The sequence below is a fragment of the Glycine soja genome, chromosome 1, assembly GCF_004193775.1.
Source record: "Glycine soja cultivar W05 chromosome 1, ASM419377v2, whole genome shotgun sequence".
Taxonomy (NCBI): Eukaryota; Viridiplantae; Streptophyta; class Magnoliopsida; order Fabales; family Fabaceae; genus Glycine; species Glycine soja.
In genome coordinates, this window is record NC_041002.1 from 47314057 (window position 1) to 47336626 (window position 22570).

At 41.7% G+C, this 22570-nt stretch overlaps 2 protein-coding genes across 2 annotated transcripts; both read right to left on the minus strand.

Annotated features, from left to right (window-relative positions):
* Positions 1 to 2848: 2848 nt before the first annotated feature.
* On the minus strand, positions 2849 to 3631 carry LOC114387186. Its single transcript, XM_028347355.1, has one exon. It carries the CDS (start codon positions 3629 to 3631, stop codon positions 2849 to 2851), a length of 783 nt encoding a protein of 260 aa, XP_028203156.1.
* Positions 3632 to 7870: 4239 nt separating this feature from the next.
* On the minus strand, positions 7871 to 11656 carry LOC114387273 (probable tRNA N6-adenosine threonylcarbamoyltransferase, mitochondrial). Its single transcript, XM_028347459.1, has 8 exons — positions 11631 to 11656; positions 11135 to 11184; positions 9595 to 9778; positions 8871 to 8946; positions 8600 to 8683; positions 8419 to 8494; positions 8165 to 8308; positions 7871 to 8058 (listed from the first exon to the last, which is right to left on the minus strand). The coding sequence occupies exons 1-8, from the start codon at positions 11654 to 11656 to the stop codon at positions 7871 to 7873; spliced, it is 828 nt and encodes a 275-aa protein (XP_028203260.1).
* Positions 11657 to 22570: the final 10914 nt, after the last annotated feature.

Sequence of the window (22570 nt, forward strand, 5' to 3'; positions counted from 1 at the left end):
CTCCCGAAGGGGCAAACACAGTTTCCCGGTTTCAGCCTTGAGGACAAGGTTGTTTATGAGGAAGGGAGAATTGTTAGGAATGATTTTGGGATGCACTATAACTATGATAACTCCACAAGTTTATTATAGAAGAAAGAAAGGGTCCAATATAGGATATAAAGGGACAAACATTTGTAATTGACTAACTGATTAGAAGTTTGTTATTTTTTTTTTTATTGGCAAAAAATATATGTATTATAAATATAGGAAAGTACCAGGGGTACTAAGGGTACAAAGATAAATGTAAACAGGCTGCTAGATCCAGATGGTGCTGGGATCCAACTGCAGACCTTAATATTAGTACAATAAAAACCCTTCACTGCTAGCCTAGACAGAAAAAGCTACTGATAGATTACTAGACCAGTAGTTAAAAGGCTCAACAAAATCTTTATCCAACTCTCTAAACCATGACCATACTTGGAATATAGCATCATCCATCAGCTTGGTTCCGTTGAATGACTCATTTAGGAAAACAATCCGGTTTCAGTGCTGCCAAATCAAACAGGTAAGGGCCACCCACCAACACTTCCATCTAGATTGCAGCTTCCCTCCATTTAAGCTAAAAGATTGTTGCATGTAGTGTTGCCTTGGAACGGGAGAGAAAGCTCCCATAGTTTTGGTCCAGGACAGGGATTCCCACCACAAGGGTAGAGTTCTTGGGCAGTCAAAAAACAGGTGAGAAGCTTCCTCCTCCTTACTTCTGCAGAAAGGACACACTGTGTCATTCAGCTGGACTTGTCTCCTTCTCAGATTATCTTTAGTTGGAATTCTGTCTTTGATTAGCCGCCAAGCAAAAATTGTTGCTTTTAATGGGATTTTTAGCTGTCATAGGTCCAGCAATACCTCATCCAAAATCTGCTCTGCTGCTCCTCCTTGCAACAAAAGATAAGCGCTCCTTGTAGAATACTGGCTACTGGATTCTGGTTTTCATATCCAACAGTCAGTTATCTGTTGGTAGATATGACTCTGTGATAAGTCTTCCAAGAAACTGACAGCCGCATCTACTTCATTGTCAAATAGACGTCTTCTCCACTCAAGATTCCATTCCTAAACTGTTTTGGTATGGCTTCCCATATCCTGAATAACTTTTTGCTGTTGACAGGAAATTTGATACAGCCTGGGATATTTCGACACTAGTGCTTCCCGACCTCTGATCTATCGATCCTCCCAAAACCTGATTTTGTCTCCACACCCCACCTTCCATTCTATTGCAGTTTGAAGCATGGTATTCATTTGCTGTTCGTGAATCATCGCCATTAAATCCTGCCACCATATTGATTCATTGGTGGCTGGTTTTCCTTCATCTAGAGCTCTCCATCCTCCATACTTCGAATCCAAAATTTTAACCCAGAGATTTGTGTTTTGTTGCATCATATTCCATCTCTACTTTCCCAGCAATGCTCTATTGAAAGTCCTGATATCTTTTATTTCTGGACCACCCTTATCCTTTGGGAGACAAATTGTATCCCATTTAACCCATGCAATTTTCTTCTGATCTAGTCCACCACCCCATAAGAACCTTTGCTGAATTTGAGTTAGCTTTTCCACTACCTTGTTGGGAATCCTGAAAAAAAAAAGAGAAAATAGGGATAGATGTTAGTGTTGATTTTGTAAGAGTCACTCGCCCCCCAAAGGGTAAGTGTCTCTGCTTCCATCTAGCTAATTTTCTGTCACTCTTTCTAAGGATTGGATCCCACAACTCACTATGCCTTGGATTAGCCCCGATTGGAATTCCCAAATAAGTGAAAGGCAAAGGCAGAATTCTGCAATTCAAGTAGCTAGCAGCCTGCATTTTCCACTGTTCTGATTGGCCCATTGCCCCGAAACAGCTCTTCGCATAATTTATTTTAAGCCCCGATGCCATTTCAAAAGCCCTCAGGATCGATTTGATTGTCTTAACATTTTGCATACTAGCCTCTCCAAAAAAGATAGTGTCGTTAGCGTATTTAAGTATACTAACAGGTACATATTTCTCCCCCACTAAAAAATTAGCGTATATCTGCTTCTTTATAGCTTCCCTCATAAGTCCAATTAGCCCTTCTGCTACAATATTAATTAACAGGGGTGCTAGAGGGTCACCCTGTCTAAGGCCTCTTTGAGGGACAAATTCTACTGTGGGACTACCATTAACCAACACCGACACCGAGGCTGATTTGAGACAGCCCTCTATCCAGAGAATCCATTTATTGCAAAAACCCAGTCTTCGTAACATGTAGGAGAGGAAATTCCACGACACGAAGTCATAAGCTCTTTCCAAATCCACTTTGAAAATCATACATAATTTTTTGCCCCTCCTTGCTTCCTCCACTACATTGGTGATGACTACGCTGTGCAAGAGGTGTCTTCCAGCTATGAAAGCGGATTGGCATTCGTCTATAATAGATGGCATTACCCTCTTCACTCTGTTGGCTAGTAACTTAGCCACTATCTTGTAAACGCAACCTATGAGCAAGATAGGTCTGAAATCATTGAGGCAATGAGGGTCGGACACTTTAGGAATTAAAGTAATGAAAGAAGCATTGGCTCCCCTTGGGATGACGCCGTTTGCATGGAATTCATCAATAAAACGAAGGACATCAGGTTTCAAGATTTGCCAAAATTGCTTGATGAATTTAAAATTGAGTCCATCAGGCCCTGGGCTCTTTTCACTATCACAATCCCACACTGCTTTCCTGATTTCTTCCTCACTAAAGCTACCCACCAACATCTGGTTATCCTGATGCCCAATGGTATGAAAGCTGATGCCATTCAAAGTTGGTCTGCTGTACATGGTTTCTTGGAATCTTTGCTGAAAAAAACTACGGACTTCCTATTTAACTCTACTAGGTTTCTCAACCCAAGAGCCATTAATAGTCACACCATTTATTACATTAAACCTTCGATGTGAGTTAATCAACAGGTGGAAATACCGAGAGTTGCAGTCCCCTTTCTTGATCCATCTCGATCTCGCCTTCTGTCTCATTAGAGATTCATGGGCTTGGCCTGCTGTCCATAGTTCTTGTTGCAATTTCTTCCTGTTCATACTTTCTTGGAAAGTCAGCTGCCTGTCCTCTGATTCAGATTCCAACTTGTTAAGCTCAACCTCTATCTTCTGGACCCTCTTAAAGGTGTCTCCAAACTGCTCCTTGTTCCATGTTTTCATCCTTTCTTTAAGGCATTTGATCTTTTCTTTGAGAACGAAACCGCCCCAACCACTCTGCTGAGTTTGAGTCCAGCATTCCTTAATCATTTTGCCAAATGATTTATCCTTGAGCCAAAAATCAAGTATTCTGAAAGGTTTGGGCCCCCATTCAACATTTTTAGATTTGAATAACACCAAGCAATGATCAAAAAAGTTCCGTTCTAAGACTAATTGCGAACTAGCTGGCCATTTGGTGAGCCATTCTGATGATACAAACGCTCTATCTAGTTTGCTTTTGGCTGTTCCGTTTGGTCTAAACCAAGTGAACTTCTTCCCTATACGTGGTGGTTCAACCATTTCAAGGTCCTCTAACCACTCATTAAAATCATTGATGGGTGTATCGTCCATTCGCCTCTGAGATATGCCCACCCTTTCCGCTGCATTCCTGACGCTGTTGAAATCTCCCACCATGCACCAAAGCCTATTTGGATCCAGATTCTTGAGCTGTTTCAGAGATTCCCAGAGTTCTCTTTTATTTTGAGTATCGCAAGGAGCATAAATGTTGATTATACATATCTTCTGATCCTCATTGTTCCATGTTCCTTCCAACAATATAAATCCTCTACCGCAGACCCTCCAATCCACTTTGAAGCTTTAGTCACTCCATATACAAAGTAAACCCCCTGCTGTGTTCGTTGCAGGCTGCACTTCCCATCTAACATCAGGATCTCCCCATATGGACTGACACATTTTGATGTCAATGTGCTGTTTCTTCGTCTCCTGAAGACACAATAAATCTACTTTGTGTTTCCTCACTAGCCTTCTAATTGTAGACCACTTAACCCCCCTCCCCAACCCTCTTACATTAAAAGTTAGAATGTTCATGAGGCACATATTTCCCAGCTTTTTTTCCTCTTTCCTATCTCTGGTTTCGATAGCCCGGATCTTGTCAATGAAATTTTCATGGTTAGTATCGGCCGATAAACCCAATTGTTTCGCCAGTTGCCAATGGTAATGAGCCTCCTATAAGTCTTTTTGAGATTCACCAGGTGAGGTTGTTATTTTGCTGTTGGGCTTTTCATCCCCTTTTATGGAAAAGTTCTCCAGACCCAAATTGTTGTGATTCTAGTTAGAAATCTCTGAATTGTCGTTCAGATTAAGGTGCTGCTGTTGCTTTTTGCGCCACTTACTTTTGGAATACACCTTCAGCGTTGAAGGGGTCGCACCTTTATTATTAAATGGGCTCAGGTTCTGTTTATATGTAGTTGCAGGTATGGTGGGGTTAGTAAGGCCCACTATAGGTGGCCCACTAAGACCCGCGTCTCGTCCACAATAGTCCTCACATATATCCTTATCACGGGCGGTGGCTACATTTCTATAAACAATTTTTGAATCCTTATTACCAGTGTACAAGACACAAGGACCGGTGGATATAAACTGGGCTGACCCACCAGGGTCTATATTGGCATGTGGTTGGGGACAGAACGGATGGTCAACGGTGACCAGTTCATCGTCCATATGAGCTCTGCCCCTTTCCATATTTTCGTAGCCTGGGTCTGCCTCCACCATGGTCTGTGAAGCTGTCACCTTTCCTTTTTTGGCTTCTAGGTCAGGCGCAATAGGGGCATTGGGGCTCGCGCTCACTTTCTGCGCCACCTGGTTATTATCCCGTGGTTCATCGCAAGGACCGTTGGTTAAAAGTTGATTTTGTTTATGCCCCGTGCACGTTCTCCCGCCGCTACGGTCATCATCGGAGTCGAACTTTGCATGATCGGCGTCCTTTGCTTCTAGGATATTTGGAAACTCGCCTCCGTTATTGCTATCTTCCGATTCGACCTCCTCCGACGAGCCAGCGTTATGTCGAGCTTGGCATTTGCAGAGGTGCTTGTCAAGCCTTGTTTCTTCAACAATATGCACTTGATGCATCTTTTCCGCAATGTGAAGGTTGACTGCGTGTTGCAGTAAAGGTCTCCAAGAGGTTTTGACTAACAGTCTTGCTCTGTCCAGCCTCCGTAGGTCCTCTACATCATCATCTACCTCCACAGGTTCCCCGATGACTGCAACAATCTTTTTAATGTGCTCCACATCTCAGGCTACCATGGGTATACCCCAAACTTGAACCCAAATGAGACGTTGCCCTGTTTTCATGTTGGAGTTCCATTTCTCCAATGTGTGGAATGGCGTCGACCCATACCTCGATTCCTTCGTTGACAACTCCGCTCTGGTGTCCGATAGGCCTAGAAGTAAGAACATGTTTTCCCCTATGTATTTCGGCGCGATGTCTGTCCCGATCTCCCACGCAATGTCTTCTTCTGCTTCATGGAGTGTCTTCATTTCCTTCATTCTCCACCCATGCGATGGAGAGCCATCGTTTGGTTCTTTCTGGGATGTCAAGGTGGATCGATGTTTGTGACCCGCCTGGATTGAAGCATGCAATTTGCAGGCCTTGTCTCTGCCCTGGTGTCTTTGTTGTTGAGATCAAGGCCTTTTTGTAAGATTTCGGAAGTGTCCTGTGATGCATTTGCTGCTTCCGAGATGCTCTGTTTCCGTGATTGCCCTGATGTCTGCCGTCTCTCCATATGTTGGGTGCTGGTCTAGTCTCTTCAGATGTGTCTTTCCTTCGTTTGAACTTCGGCACGTTGACATACAACTGCTGTCGAGATCAAGGCTTTTTTGTAAGATTTCGGAAGTGCCCTGTGTTGCATTTGTTGCTGCTGAGATGCTCTGTTTCCGTGATTTCCCTGATGTCTGCCGTCTCTCCATATGTTAGGTGCTGATCTAGTCTCTTCAGATGTGCCTTTCCTCCGTTCGAACTTCGGCACGTTGACTTACAACTTCATCCCACCTATTATGAGGTTATCCAGTTGTCTTTCTAGTCTTCTGACGTCCATCACCCCGCTGAACCTCACAAAACCATATCTTCTCCCCCCTTTGTTCCGATACTTAGAGATGAAGATCTCCTGTACTTGTCCCCACTTTCTGAAATGAACCCAGAGGTCCTTCTCATTCATCTCTTCTGGGCATCTCGTGAAGTAGAAGCTTGATATGTCTGAACGTTCCCTCTAGTTTGTCTGGGTAAGCTGGTGTGTTCTCTCAAGGCTTTATCCGGCATAGCTTCGCCGGGGATCCTCCCTAGCTCTCATGCCATTTCTCACCCCTCTTTTCCTAGTTGTGACCTTTACCCACCCATCTTCTCTCTCCCTCTCATTGTCTCTCGTTACCCTCTTCGTGTCTCTCTCATTTCACTCTGACTCTCTCTCTCTCATCTCTTAATATCTGTTATTAGTTTGTTAGTTAGCTTTTGATAGGTATCTGTTACAGTTTGTTATTAGGTCTGTTAGGAAGTATGTTTTCCTTTACATAGTCCTTTTGTTGTAGATGAGGGGATCTATTTGGAAAATCTTTGTAACTGGGAGTTCCAGTGCAAAAAGGAGAGTGCTCCTTTTGGGGGTAAACTTGTTTACCTTGATTCTATTGTGTTCTTGGTTCTTTGTTCAATATAGAGGAAGTTTCAATATTCTTCTCTTCTGTGAGAGAGAGTTTTCTTTGTTAGGATTTCAGTATTCCAATCTCAGAAGGAGATTCCTAACACCAACTCTTCAGCCTTTTCTCCAACCCATTTGGTTGCTAGATGGCACATTGGGTAAATACTCCTGATAATACAGTCAACTACTTTCATAAATTTAACTGTTAGCATTTCAATATTTCAATCATCAAATCTTATTCTTGTGGACAAATTTCTTTATCCACAAGTGTCCAAAAAATGTGACAACACATGCCTATTTTGCAATATATCCAAGTGTCGATGTAGCTGTTGTATCCAAGTTAAGACTGCACTCAAGCCATACAATACAACGTAATAAAAGATTGGCAACTTTTTTATATTTGTTTGTCTAATGCAACCCTCACTTGTTCTGACATTGAACTTTTAAGTTTGCAAAGAAGCACAGTATTGATAGAGTTAGCCTTCACTACTAAAAGCAAAATTAAGAATATATGATTACCATTATCAGTACAAAGCAGAGGAGGTGGGCATACAAGTTGCAGCCCATTCTTCTTCACAACCATATTTTTTTTTTATCAGCAAAGATAAAGTATATTTATATATATAGTGAGTACCAGAGGTACAAAACAGTACATGTAATTAGATTGACTTGCCAGCAACATGGTTCCAAGCTCAGACTAAGGTCAGTCTCGCAAGGAACCATAGCTAAGTACTACAATGATCTTCTGCTCCCACTGCCTATGATTTCTACCCCCCTGAAAAAGCAAAACCTGATGCTATGTTAGACGACCAGTAACTGTAGGGGAAAGCAAATTCCTTCTCAAAGCTCTTCAGCCATGTCCACAGTGTAAAAATAGCATCTTCCATTAACTTGTTACCATCAAAAGTGTCATTTGAAAAGATGACTTTATTCCGGTGCTGCCACACTGTCCATGTGAGGGCCAACCACCAACTTCTCCATCTATTATCACGAATTCGGTTAGGCAAACAGAACGCATGCTGGGAGAAGTGCTGCCACGGTTTCTGCGGAAAAGCTCCATGAATGTTGACCCAGGTCATGGATTCCCACCATAGAGAAAGTATTCTATCACATAAGAAAAATACACGTGCTTCATTCTCCTCAAAATTCCCACAGAATGGGCATAATGTGTCATTGATTGTCACCCTTCTCCTCCTCAAGTTTGTCTTTGTTTGTAGCCTCTCCTTTAATAACCTCCATGCAAAAATAGTAATTTAGGTGGAACTCGTATCTTCCATAGCTCCTCAAACACCCACATGTTATCCTCCTCAACATCCACTCCTTTCAACATGTTATAGGCAGTTCTTACCGAATATTGTCCACTAGGTTCTGGTTTCCAAATCCATTCATCTTTTTTTGTGGATCTGAATACAGCTGCCAGCAACATCATTAAGGAAGCAATCTACCATTCCAAGCTCTCTGTCAAACAAGTGTCTTCTCCATTTAAAGTTCCACTCCCACCCATTGTCCGTCTGCTGACCCATCTCCTGAATATTCTTGTTCTGTTGGTCTGAAATTAGGTACAATCTGGGGTATTTTGCCAGAAGCGGTGTGTCTCCATAGCTCCAAACATCCTCCCAAAACTTGATTTTGGCTCCATTCCCCACCTTCCACGTTAACCCTCCTGTAACAATCTCATGTTGGGGATGGTGAAGAGCTAATTTTAGATCTCCCCACCATAAAGAGACGTTATTGTCGCTTGTTGCTGCATCGAGACCCCTCCATCCTCCATACTTTGAATCCAGAATCCTTGCCCATAATGAAGCCGGGCCCGGACATATTGATTTGATGCAACTCCACCAGAGACAACCTGCAAATAACAAGACAGAGAATGACATTTAGATTTTTCAATGGAAATTAATGGATAGGAGCATTGATGTTATTTGACAAGGCAGCAATTTAGATTTCAAATTACCAAGTGTCTTATGGAAGGCTCCATCTTAAATGCCCACAGTATTGCTCGTTCACACCTTTCCTCAAGATGTAACACAGCAATTCGCTGCTTGACATGTAGAAAATGAAATAGATAGTAGTTATACAACACATGCTAAAACAAATGGGTTAAATGTGAATGAAAGAGAAAATGAGGAAATTTTAAACAAGAGGAGGGAGATACTAAACTTCATTAACTAGACTTGAAAGGGGAGACACTCGTAATCTACAGAATGTACAAAAGTATAACTAACCTGAAAAGAAGCAGCAATATCAGCCCGTGACAGTCGATCTTCATTACTTGCTGAAGAAATTGGAATTTTGGCATCACTGCAATTGCACATATACACATACTCATAAATAGGTAATAATAAAAATTAAAAAGATGTCTGCAATTTTGCAGAGTTTAAATTTACTACTGCATCACATAATACTTCTTGCAATAAGCAAGTTATCCTGTAGGTGAAGGCTACATCTACAATAATAAAATATTAGCAATGATGTGAATATGAGGGGGGAAAAAGATAATACTATACAGAAAGTGGCAATCAGACATTTCTTCAATACAGAATGTTTTTATATTAAATTAAATTTGTGCTGCTAAGAACTACATTAGAGAAAGCTGATAAGATATGGGATAAATATTACATCAGGTTATCCATCAGGTTACAGCATTGTTCCATATATTTGTTTAAAAAAATTACAAATCTATTAACAAACAACTTCAAATATTTACTTACATCATTTTGGACTCAATTTCCAGCCGTACTTGGGTTTTTAGACCAGCATAGGAAAAGTTGCAGTCTGTGCTGCTTCATTGGAATCTAGAATGACAAGGTAATAAACTTAAATCTCCACTAGAAGCACAACATCTGCCATAGCAATGCCAGAAAAGGATAGATATCCAACCTAAGGCAACAATCACAAGCTAGGGAAAGGGAGAGGAATATAATATTGTGCAGCTAACTTACAGAAAACTTGACTGATTCAGCATTACCCTCCATAGCAAGCTTCTCAATAGCAGGACCACCACTTCTCCTCAAATCAAGTCCAAGCCATTTTGCTGTCTTGTCATATGCCTCACCGATAGCATTATCTATTGTAGTTCCAAGTTGTATGTACTGCCCAAGATCACGAGCAAGAACGAGTACATTGTGTCCCCCTATAAATACAACTCACACAAGTTAGCCTAGTGTATTTTGTTCCTAAAAAATATATAGTCAGCAGTGGTCGTATCAAATCACAGGTTTGCAATACACTGGACTGTTCAGAAACTACATAAGAATCACCTCTACATAAATGACATTTATCACAATTGTGTCCAAATTTTGGAAATTGTCTGGGAGGGTGACATGGGAGTGCAAGAAACAAACCATATTTGAGAAAATGTAGGAAAGTGGGAATGAGAGAGAGAATAAAAGTACGCAGAGAAAGAGAGAGAGACGAAGAGCATGAGTTCTAAGAATGTGTTCCATTATTTGATGAACTTTCATGTTCAAAGACAATGGTATAGATGTCAAAGTTACAGTTGTACAGCTGTCAGATTCTGTCACAGCAACTGACTAACAGAATCTGTTACAGTTAATAGTTCTAAATAATGAGGGCAGAAAATAACAGAATCTAATTTAACAGTAGTTAACTACTAACGAGTATATCTCCAACAGGGTAGAATGCAAATTATTGAAACAAATGAAGGGTATGGGTGGAAATCACATTCCTCTGTATGGAAAGTTAAGCACAAGGAGATTACATAACACTAATTCTGAAAACTATTTAATAAGGTATAAAGTGTGAGTTTGTACAGTCCATACAAGATCTCTATATGTTAGTGCTGGTATGAATTGGAATGATTCAGTCCTAATTATAAGATACATAATCCCCCCATTTCTGTGTTGCGGTTAATGCCACCCACCAGCATTTCCATCTTGAATCTTTAGTTCCATCAGCCATCCCTCTATTGTGTTGTAAGAAGTGATCTTTTGGATTTTTTGGGAAAACACCCACAGTATTCACCCACACAATCCTTACTTAGCTTCTAAGACTGTTCCCGATCGATTCCACCATGTATACATGATATGCTACCACATATCTAACATACATCACAAATATCCATGCACATGGAATGTCTAAAGCACATGCTTATAAGTAGCATTACTTTGTGAAATATGTTAATCACATCTTACGTACACTTTCTTTGCACATCATCAAACTTTCCTGATGTGGCTTGACTGAAGGTATTTATCATCAAAACGAAAAAAATGAAGTATCAAGCTGCATACTACTCATTCAAATTTCAAAACTGTCAAAATTTGACCTGGCTTAATTTATTTATACCCCATGGGTCTTATTACCTAAGCATGCTATAAATTCCAAATTCTTTAAAACATGAAGAAAGAACTAGAAACAAGAAACAATGATTTTATGATCCAAGGAAGAAAGATAGATCAGGTGTGAGGAAGAAAAATTCTAGCATGAGTGCTTGACTAACAAAATTAAAATCCAAAAATAGGAATGATACCTGAAATAAGTAGGGCCATGAATGGAAACTGCAAATCTTTCTCAATTAACCTATAACAAAAAGATAAATATGACTCACAACAAAAAGCATAATTTATTATGGAGCACTAAAGGGTGCACAGAAGTTGTAGAAGAAAACAATATACAGAAACTAAAGATGTGTTTGATACTTTGATTGAGTTTTGTTTTTTTGTTTTTAAAATCCATTCTATAAAAGAATTTTCAAAAACTGATTTTCAAAAAATAGAAGTTAAAGTATAAGAGAACACATGAGTAATAGAAAACTAAAAATAGAAAACAAAAACAACTTAAGAGATGTTTTGATTTTCTGGTTTTAAAAACTAAGAAAGAGATATTAGTTTTGAAAACAGATTTTTAAATCAACTATTATCAAACAAGTTTTATTGCTTTTCTGTTAGTATTTCAATTATTGATAGCATGCCTCCGCACCCATCCATTAGTAGACTTACATATTCAATACAGAACTATAGCTTTACCTGGCAACCAGAGCATGAGCTTCCATGTTATGTATGCCAATAATTGGTAAATTAAATCCGCCAGCAAAAAAAGAGAATAAGCTAAACACGATAGGTCAAGCCCCTTCTAAGATAATCCATCCTTCAAGTTAGATGACCAATGATTGAAATGAGTTTGGAAGTCTTTCTCTATGCATTTTAGCCAGGACCAAGTATGGAAAAGAGCTTCATCCATGAGATTTACAGGATTGAAAGTCTGGTTATTGAAAACCAGACTATTTCTATGTTTCCAAATCGTCATGGACAAGGCTATCCAAAGCACCTCCCATCTCTTGTCAGTGATGCTATTTCTATTCCAGTGGGAGAATTGCAAAAAGTGGTTCTTTGGCTCTATTGAAAAAGGGCCCACTCTATTAACCCACCTTAACACATCCCACCACAAAGACCTAGTTTTGATGCAAGAGAACAAAACATGGCTGGCATTTTCCTCTTCAGATTCACATAAAGGACAGCTATAGGAAGGCAAGTCCACCTGTCTCTTTCTCAGGTTGTAGGCAATCTGTTTTTGAATGATCTCCAAGTGAAAGCTATTGCTCTTGGAGGAACTTTGAGCTTCCAAATGATTTTTGAAACATTATCCTCAGTAACAGCCCTGTCAGCTTCCATCAACAGATTGTAAGCTGATTTTGTGGAGTAAATGCCACTGGGTTCAACCATCCAGTTTTTTTTTTGATCAGCAAAGATAAAATATATATATTAAAAAGTACCAGAGGTACTAGATAATGTACAAATTACAGATCAGATTAGATTCCAGGTAGACCTAATTCTGACCATAGATAGAGTGTGGATACAAGAATGGTTATAATACACATATCAAGGTATTCTTAAAAATCCTGCACTAATATTGGTAGACCAGTGATTATAATGTGTATTAAAGTCCTTCTCCAAATTTCTGAGCCACGACCATAGTAGGAAGACTGCATCGTCCATCAGTTTGTTGGCATTAAATGTACCATTTGCAAAAATGATGTCATTTCTGTGCTTCCAAGTAGTCCATGTTAATGCTAGCCACCACCAATTCCATCTCTGAACTCTCATTCCCCTTGTCACCCCATGAATGTGTTGAAGAAAATGTTGTCTAGGATGGTTTGGGAAGACTCCCACCAGATTCACCCAAGACAAGGATTCCCACCAAAGCTGGATTATCTTGCTGCATTGGAAAAATATGTGACCTGCGGTCTCCTCCACCAGACTGCAGAATGGGCAGCTGGAATCTGTCACCTCAATGTGCCTCTTTCGCAGATTAGTTCTAGTGGGTAGCCTATCATTGATTAACCTCCATGCGAAGGCAGCAATTTTTGTTGGAATCTTGAGTTTCCATAACTCCCCAAAAGCCCCATCGTCATTCTCCTGTGAGATGTCCTTCCTAAGTGTTTGGTATGCAGTTTTGGCCGAATAATGGCCACTTGTATCTGCCTTCCACACCCATTGGTCGCTGATGTGAGGCTGTATTCTGTGACTCTCCACATCTTTTAAGAATGCTACCGCCATATCTATTTCTCTATCGAACAATGGTCTCCTCCACCTAAAATCCCACTCCCAGCCTGTGTCTTTAAAAGCCCCCATCTGCTGTATATGTTTGTGTTGCTGGACAGAGATACTATACAACCTAGGGTATTTTGCTAATAGCGAGTCCTCTTCCCCTATCCACCTATCCTCCCAAAATCTGAATTTATCCCCACACCCTACCTTCCATGTTGTTGTATTCTTCATTACAGCCTCATATTGTGGATGTTGAGCTACTCTCTTTAGGTCCCTCCACCATATAGAACCGGTATTATCTCTGGTTGCTTCATTTAATGCCCTCCAGCCACCGTACTTTGATTGAAGCACCCTAGCCCATAATTCCCCCTGCTGATGGAATAACTCCCACTTCCATTTGCCCAACAATGATAAATTAAAGGAGTTAATCTCTTTGACTCCCAAGCCGCCATCTTCTTTTGGAAGACATACTGTCTCCCATTTGATCCAGGCTATTTTCTTTTGTTCATGATCTCCTCCCCATAGAAATCTTCTCTGAAGGCTCACAAGTTTGTCCTCCACCTTCTTTGGAACCCTGAAAAAAGAGAAAAAATAGATAGGAATGGATGTTAGCACTGCCTTAATGAGAGTCACTCGCCCCCCAAATGATAAGTGTCTCTGCTTCCATTTCTCTAATTTTCTCTCACACTTTCTAATAATAGGGTCCCATGTTTGATATCTTCTCGGATTTGCTCCGATAGGAACGCCTAGGTATACGAACGGAAAGGACAATAAGCTACAGTTGAGGTACTCCGCTGCTTCGATTTTCCACTGTTCTGACATCCCAAATGCACCAAACCCGCTTTTAGCAAAATTAATTTTGAGTCCAGATACCATCTCAAAGACTCTCAAGATTGCCTTAACTGCTCTTACATTCTCCATTGTTGCCTCACCAAAGAAGATTGTATCATCCGCGTATTGGAGGATGTTGACTTCCACCTTGTCTGAACCAACTAAGAATCCCCGGAATAGACCATTCGCCCTAGCTTGCGACACAATTCCATTAAGTGCCTCAGCAACAATATTAAAAAGTAGAGGTGATAGTGGATCCCCTTGCCTCAGTCCCCTCTGAGGAATGAACTCAGCTGTAGGACTACCATTCACCAGAACTGATACAGATGCTGATCTTAGACAACCTTCTATCCATTGAATCCATTTAGAACAGAAACCCATCCTTCTGAGCATATAGATCAAGAAATCCCAGGATACCGAATCGTACGCCTTTTCGTAGTCAACCTTGAAGACAATACATGGCTTTTGGCATCTTTTAGCTTCTTCAACCGCCTCATTTGCAACCACCACGCTATGTAACATGTGTCTTCCTTCTATAAAAGCGGATTGTGTTTCATGGATGATATGGGGCATGACCTTCTTCAACCTGTTAGCCAGGATCTTCGCCAAAATCTTGTACATACACCCTATCAATGAGATAGGTCTATACTCATTCAGCGTCTGTGGATCCAGTATCTTAGGGATTAAGGCTATGAAGGATGCATTTGAGCCTCGGGGAAAAATCCCATTCACATGAAATTCATCTAGAAATCTCAAGAAATCCGGTTTGATAGTGTTCCAGAATTGCTTGATGAATTTGAAATTTATGCCATCTGGACCTGGACTTTTATCGCTCCCACAATTCCACACGGCTCTTTTTACCTCGTCTTCCTGAAATCTCCCCACAAGCATTTCATTTTGGTAACTTTCAATGGTCTGAAAACGCAACCCATCCAATGTAGGTCTGATCCTAGTAGCTTCCTGGAATCGTTGGGAGAAGAATGCCCTTACTGCCTCCTTCACTATTGCAGGTTCTTCAATCCATGTTCCGTTAATCTTCAGTCCTTTCAGGCAATTATTTCTTCGAGTGGCATTAATCATCAGATGGAAATATCTAGAGTTGCAATCACCTTCTCTGATCCACTTAGACCTCGCCTTCTGTCTTAATAGTGACTCGTGGGATTGAGCTGCTACCCATAGATCCTCCTGAAGGCGCTTCCTGGTCACCACCTCATGCTGGGTTAGTTGTCTGCCTGCTGTATCCTCTTCTAGCTTATTCAGTTCATCCTCAATCTTCTGATACTTCTTGAAGGTATCCCCAAAATGCTCTCTGTTCCACTCCCTAAGCTTGCCTTTGAGTGCTTTGATTTTTTCTTTTAATACGTATCCACCCCAACCTCCAAATTGAACTGAATTCCAACTCTGCTGTACCATTTCCTGAAAGGATTTGTCATTTAGCCAACAATCAAGGATCCGGAAAGGTTTTGGACCCCAATCCTCATACTTGGATCTAAGCATTATCGGGTAGTGATCAGAAAAATTCCTCTGCAGTTTGGATTGATAAGTTGCAGGCCATTTATTGAACCATTCTATGGAGATCAGAAACCTATCCAACTTACTTCGAGCTGTCCCATTTGGCCTTATCCATGTGAAGTTTCCCCCAACCCATGGCGCTTCCACTACCTCCATTTCTGCAATCCACTCATTGAATTCCCTAGAACTGCTATCTTCCAGCCCCCTTTGGCATACACCAGATCTCTCCGAAGGATTTCTGATACAATTGAAGTCCCCCAATATGCACCATAATCCTCCGAGACTTTGATTTTTCAGTTGCTTGATAACGTCCCACAGAACTCTTTTGCTATGTATATCACAAGGTGAGTAAATGTTGATGATATTCACAATTTGTGCCTCCTGAACCCACTTCCCTGTCAACATCACAAAACCTGTCCCACAAACCTTCCTTTCCAGCAAAAATGTTTTGTCACTCCATAAGCACAGAATACCTCCTGCTGTGTTAGATGATGGTTGTGCTTCCCACCTAACCTCAGAATCCCCCCATAAAGCTTGGCACATAGCTCTGTCTATAACCTCCTTTTTTGACTCCTGTATGCATAACATGTCTATGTGATGTTTGTTTACCATTCTCCTAACTGCTGGCCATTTAACTCCCCTACCCAGACCTCTCACATTATAGGATATAATATTCATGAGAGCCTCCTCCTTCCTCCCATCCTTTGCACCTCGTTGTTGTCTCTGTCTTCCATTTCTATAAGCTGTTGCACATAATTTGTTTGCACATTTCCACATGTAATCCCTAGGTTTTCCGCCATTTGCCAAATTGCTTCTACCTCCTGCTCCTGTTTATTAACTTGGTGTTCAGCAGTTTGCACAGGTTGTTGTAGCTGGGTGTTGTGGCTGACTTGTTGTTGGTCTGTGGCTTGGGTGTGAGGGCTATCACTCCCGAGTATGAGTGGTGGGGTCATGGGTGTGATTATCTGGTCTTTTTTATTGTTGGGGTTGACTGGAGCTATACCCGAAACTCCTCTGCTCTGATTGACATGCATGGGTTGTTGATTCTGTTTTGGGCTGGTAGTTATATTACCCGTGGTTGTCTGTGGGAGGTGAGCATCTGCACATATTGGACCACTTTGCTTTTTGAGCCATCTTTTGCGGACGTAAAATTTGCACGAATTACTTTGGGCTGTGGGGCTTTTGTCTGGGCTGAGTTTGTGGTGTGGGTGTGTTTCTTTGGGGGTGTGGGTAGCAAAACCCATGTCCGTTATGTGGCTGTCCCCAAGGTCACGAGGCTGGTCCCTGTTGTTTAAAATCTGACCCCGTGGGTTATCAAGTACCTCCAAGTTACTTCTTTCGGCCAAACTAAAGGTGCTCGCTGCAGGATTGACCATGCATCCTTCCTGCACATTTCCTTTTGCATGAAAGGGGCCATTTCGGACCTGGGTGGCTGTGCCATGGCTGACATTACTGTTCCCCTGGGTAACCGTTGGGGTTCTAGCTCTGACTTTGGGTGGTGGAGATACACGCTCCTTGTGGGTAACATCGTTATCCTTTGGGTTCTCCAGGTTCCAATATCCGCTGGGTAAAATCTGAATATCGTCCAGCTCTGCTGTTTGGCCGTCCCCTTCCTCCTCCGCGTCATCCCCCAGCGCCACCTGAAGCCGCTGCTCAGGGATACTCTCCGTCTCGGGTTGGGTCAGCTTTGTCGGTGTTTGGACATCGCTATACCCTGAGTCAATCTCCTCTGAGGAACTGAAATACCCTGGTCTCCGACAATAACAGGCAGCGGTACTAGTGGCGGTCTCCTCCGTGATGTGCACGCTGAATGTCTCTCCGCCAATATGGACGTTGACGGTATGATCGATTCGCGGCATCCATGGTGTTTTTATTAGAACCCGTGCCCTGTCCAGCCGTCTAAGCTCCTCCACGTCATCATCTACGTCCACGAAGTCTCCAATGGCCGCCGTGATTTTCTTTAAATGGTTTGTTTCCCATGCCACTAGAGGCACTCCCCAACACTGAACCCACGCCAACCTGCATCCCGGACGTACCCTTGGGTGCCATTTCTCCAGTGAATGAAACATGGAAGCCCCACCTTCGCTTTCTTCCTCCATGAATCGTTTTGCTTTTTCGTCGTCAAGGCCGAGAATTACAACCATGTCATCCCCAATGTATTTCACCGCCACGCTGGCTCCGATATCCCATGGCAACTCCTCCTCTACTCTATCAAATATGGCGAGGTTTTTTAGCCTCCCCACCCACGCCTCTTGTAGCCATTTTTGTCCCTTCAGTGGTATATCGAGATACACTTCTGACCTCGACGTGGGTTTGTTGTTGCACACCTCAGTCACTGGTCTTCTCTTTTGCACTGTTGTTATATTCCTCTGCAGGACCTCAGCGTACGACCTTTGCCTCACTCGTTGTCCTTGTTGTCTTCGAGCTACCATCTCATCTTCTCCTTGCATTGCGCTCTCTCGGCGTGTGACTGATGAGGGTATTTGTCCGCTGTGTGCTCTTCCAAACTTTGGTATGTTGACATGCATCTTCAAACCTCCAAATATGGTGTTGTCTAGCCTCCTTTCTAGTTGATGCAAGCTCTCTACTCCTTGAAATCTGACAAAACCATACTTCCTGCCGAGACTGTTCTTCTTCTTTGATATGAATATCTCCCTTACGTCACCAAACTTTTTGAAGTGGTGCCATAGGTCTTCCTCGGTTACGTCCTCGGGGAATCGTGTGAAGTAGAATGACGTTATATCCTTCCTATCCCTCCAGTTTCCTCTCCTGTAGCTCCGTCCATATCCGTTCGTGTTACCGGCAGCTTTCAAACTAGGACCCTCTCTCAGAACTCTCGTTTTCTTCTGTCTCCTACTACTAACTCTCACCCACCCCGTGTTTCGCTCACACTCACTATCTCGCTCTCCGCTCATGTCTTCCTTAAGACTCTGGTTTTATCCAGTTTAGAGTATCCTTGCTGGAATGCTGGATGTGAACGCTCTCAATCTCAATCAAGAAAGCTGCTACCATGTCAATTTCATGGTCAAAAAAATTTCTCCTCCAAGTTAACTTCCATTCCCATCTATCTTCAACAAAATCACCCATTATGTTGATAGTAGCATTCTGCTGTCTACTAATTTGATATAGAATAGAATATTTATGTTGAAGAGATAGATCATCACCCATCCACTTATCCTTCCAGAAGCTGATTTTGTCCCCACAACCCACTCTCCATCTCAGGCTATTGGTGATGATGCTGCTGTCTTGCTGCTGGAAAACTAGTTTTAGGTCTTTCCACCAATGAGAGAGAGCATTGCTGTTTCTGTCAGAGAGCAAAGCATTCCAACCACCATACTTAGACAGTAAAATTCTTGCCCAAAGCTGGTTCTGATTATTAGCCAACTCCCAACCCCATTTGCCAAGCAAAGCTTCATTAAATTTGATGAGGTCTTTAATCCCTAACCCCCCTTTGTTCTTAGGGAGACAAACTGTGTCCCATTTCACCCAAGGGATCTTATTGGCTTCAAAATCTCCACCCCAAAGAAAATTTCTCTGAATAGCAACTAACTTTTGCACCACTTTTTTAGGGATTCTAAAAAAAGAGAGCAAATAAATAGGTAAGGCTGTTAGAACCGAATTAATGAGGGTTATTCTTCCGCCCATAGATAGATATCTTTGCTTCCATTTTGCTAGCTTGGCCTCGAAACTGGTGACAATTGGCTGCCACACAACCCAGCTTTTGGAACTCACCCCTATTGGAATTCCAAGGTAGGAGAAAGGAAAAACCAGCTGGCTACAGTTAAGAACTTGAGCTGCAACCCTACACCAGCCTTCTGGTTTGCCCACACCACCAAAATGGCTTTTAGCATAATTTATCTTGAGACCAGAAACCATTTCAAAACAGCTGAGGATAATTTTTAGGACTCTAACATTGTCATTGGTGGCAGCCCCAAATTCATCTGCATATTGGAGAATGTTAACTTCCTCCTTTCGACTTCCCACTTGGTAGCTACTGAAAAGGTTCTTAGAAATGGCCGTCCTCATCAAACCAGTTAGACCTTCCACTACTTTATTGAAGAGCAAAGGTGCTAGAGGGTCACCCTGCCTTAAACCTCGCTTAGGAACAAACTCCGTAGTAGGACTTCCATTAATTAAAATATTATATGCAAAGTACCAGAGGTACTGAAAATACAAACAGTAGTAATATACACAGATGGTATCAATACTATCACTAGTAATATACACAGATGACCGTAATATGCCTTTCAATGAGCCACTGCCAATAGTTTCGCACTGTCTACAACAAAATTGGGGGCGGGGGGACAAACTTACTGACAATTTTCATGCTAAGTATTGGCACTTCTGGATGGTGCTTTTACCTACTAAATGATTTTATAGCATATGAATCTGACTTGGAGAATCACAAAGATATAAATTGATTTGATATTTTTAAGTTTTCAACCTGATAAGTTTAGTTAAATAACATCATCAGGCTACATATACGTAAATATGTCTTCACAATGAATTTCCAGACTTTAACAGCCATTATCTTGCTTGAGTCATGGAAGCCATGGAATGTAACAAGATATGTTGAAATTACATGATATCATGTGTTGAAAATAGTGGCAACGATTAAGATGTCATTAGTAATTACATGAGTTAATGTATCATTGGAAAGATTACAGTCATAGGAGATAATTTTTCTTTTATTATTCTTGTAAATGCAATTGTATTTATTCTTCTAAATATAATGATCAGTGTGCTCACTCAAACAATTTGCAAGTCTATTTTTAAAGTTTCTTGAGTTCATGCATTACCACGAAGGCAGAGACTCAAACCAGGACCAATAGTAACAGCAACAGCAGTAAGATCCTTCTCAGTGAGATAAGCTTTATCAAGGGCTTCTTGCACAGCCTATAATGAATACGAAAAAAGGTTAAGACCAAACCAATAATCCTCTAGAAAGGGATAAAGAGAGAGAAAGACAGACAAAGAAAAAAGTATATGAAGCCATATTATAAATCTATTTGAGAATCTGGTGGCATTCTCCAAACATCATTCTAGGGCACCCAATGTAACGCAGAAGTTACTTACATTCCACCTGGGTTATGTTTGAAGGAATATTCCACCAGCAACCTAGAAAAGCACTAGGAACTAGGAACATGCATAGCATTGAAGTGCTTTATATGCAATGCAATATTTATAAATAGTTGAATGCAGATAAATAAATAAAACTTACAGAAGGGAACTACAATGGATGTGTGCCCACTTTGTGGAAAGGTTCCAAAAATTAGTATGCGAACAAAGGATACTCAAGGCATACCTTGTGGTTTTTCTTCCTATCGTTGAGAAATAAGGGGAAAAAATGGTGTCGCTGAAACTGCAGAAGCGGCTGGCCGCAAGCGTGCTCAAGTGTGGCAGAGGAAAGGTGTGGCTTGATCCCAATGAAGTCAACGAAATCTCCATGGCCAATTCTCTGCAAAACATCAGGAAGTTGGTTGAGGATGGGTTTATCATCAGGAAGCCAACCAAGATTCACTCATGCTTGCGTGCTCGTAGGATGAAGGAGGCAAAGAAGAAGGGCCGACACTCTGGTTATGGTAAGAGAAAGGGTACAAGGGAGGCGAGGCTTCCCACCAAGATACTTTGGATGAGAAGGATGCGTGTGCTCAGGCGGTTGCTTCGTAAGTACAGGGAATCAAAGAAAATTGACAAGCACATGTACCATGATATGTGCATGAAGGTGAAAGGTAATGTTTTCAAGAACAAGAGAGTCTTGATGTAGAGCATTCACAAGTCCAAGGCTGAGAAGGCAAGAGAGAAGACTTTGTCTGATCAGTTTGAGGCTAAGCGTGCAAAGAACAAGGCTAGCAGGGAAAGGAAACTTGCTCGGAGGAAGGAGCGCTTAGCCCAAGGTCCTGTTGACAAGACATCTACAGCACCCAGTGCCCCAGTTGCCACAGCACCCCAGTCTACCCAAGCGCCAAAGAAATTCAAGAAGGTGCCAAATAGAGTGGTGGACAAGCTGGTGAGCTTACAACGCAAATTCCTATGGGGAGGTGGACCTGAGCAAAACAAGATTGCTTGGATTAAGTGGAAGACAGTGTGCCAACCAAAAGAAAAAGGTGGTTTGGGCCTTAAGGACATCAAGACTTTCAACCTTGCATTGATCGGCAAATGGAAATGGAATCTCTTCCAACATCAAGGAGAATTACGGGCTAGGGTACTGGATTCAAAATATGGTGGTTGGAGGAGCTTGGATGCATCATCTAGAGTATCCCATGAATCAGTATGGTGGAGGGACTTAAAAATGACTCTTCTTCATTCGCATCAGGGACAGGTTCTTCAAAATGGAACGATGTGGAAGGTTGGATGCGGTGATAGAATCAAATTTTGGGAGGACAAATGGGTTAATGGGGAGGAAACACTATCAGCAAAGTACCCTAGACTATATCTTATCTCATGCCAGCAAAATCAGATCATTTGACAGTTGGGAACTTACAAGGACATAGGATGGGAGTGGGACTTCAAATGGAGGAGGCCACTGTTTGACAATGAAATTGACTCAACTGTTAGTTTCCTAAGAGATGTTGAAGGCAAGATAATACAGCAACAGGGAAGTGATGATTGGGTATGGAAGGCAGATCCAAGCGGTAAATATTTGGCACAAAGTGCTTACAATATGTTATGGGGGGAAACAGCAGAGGGAAGACATGATGAATGTTTTGAGGAGTTATGGAGTATAAGGATACCAAGCAAAATTTCAGTCTTCACCTGGAGGTTACTTAGAGATAGATGCCAACAAGAAAAAACTTGGAGAGGCGGCAGGTGCAGATCACGGATATGTCCTGCCCTTTCTGCAGAAGCATGGAGGAGGATGCAGCCCACTTACTCATCCACTGCAGCAAAATCCAACCTATTTGGTGGGAATCCTTGTCTTGGCTGAATATCAAAGGTGCTTTCCCGCAAACCCCAAAGCAACATTTCCTGCAACACGCAAATGGCTTGGCTGAAGGCATAAGGATCAATAGATGGCAGTATTGGTGGCTGGCTTTGACATGGTCCATTTGGCAGCACAGAAACATAATATTGTT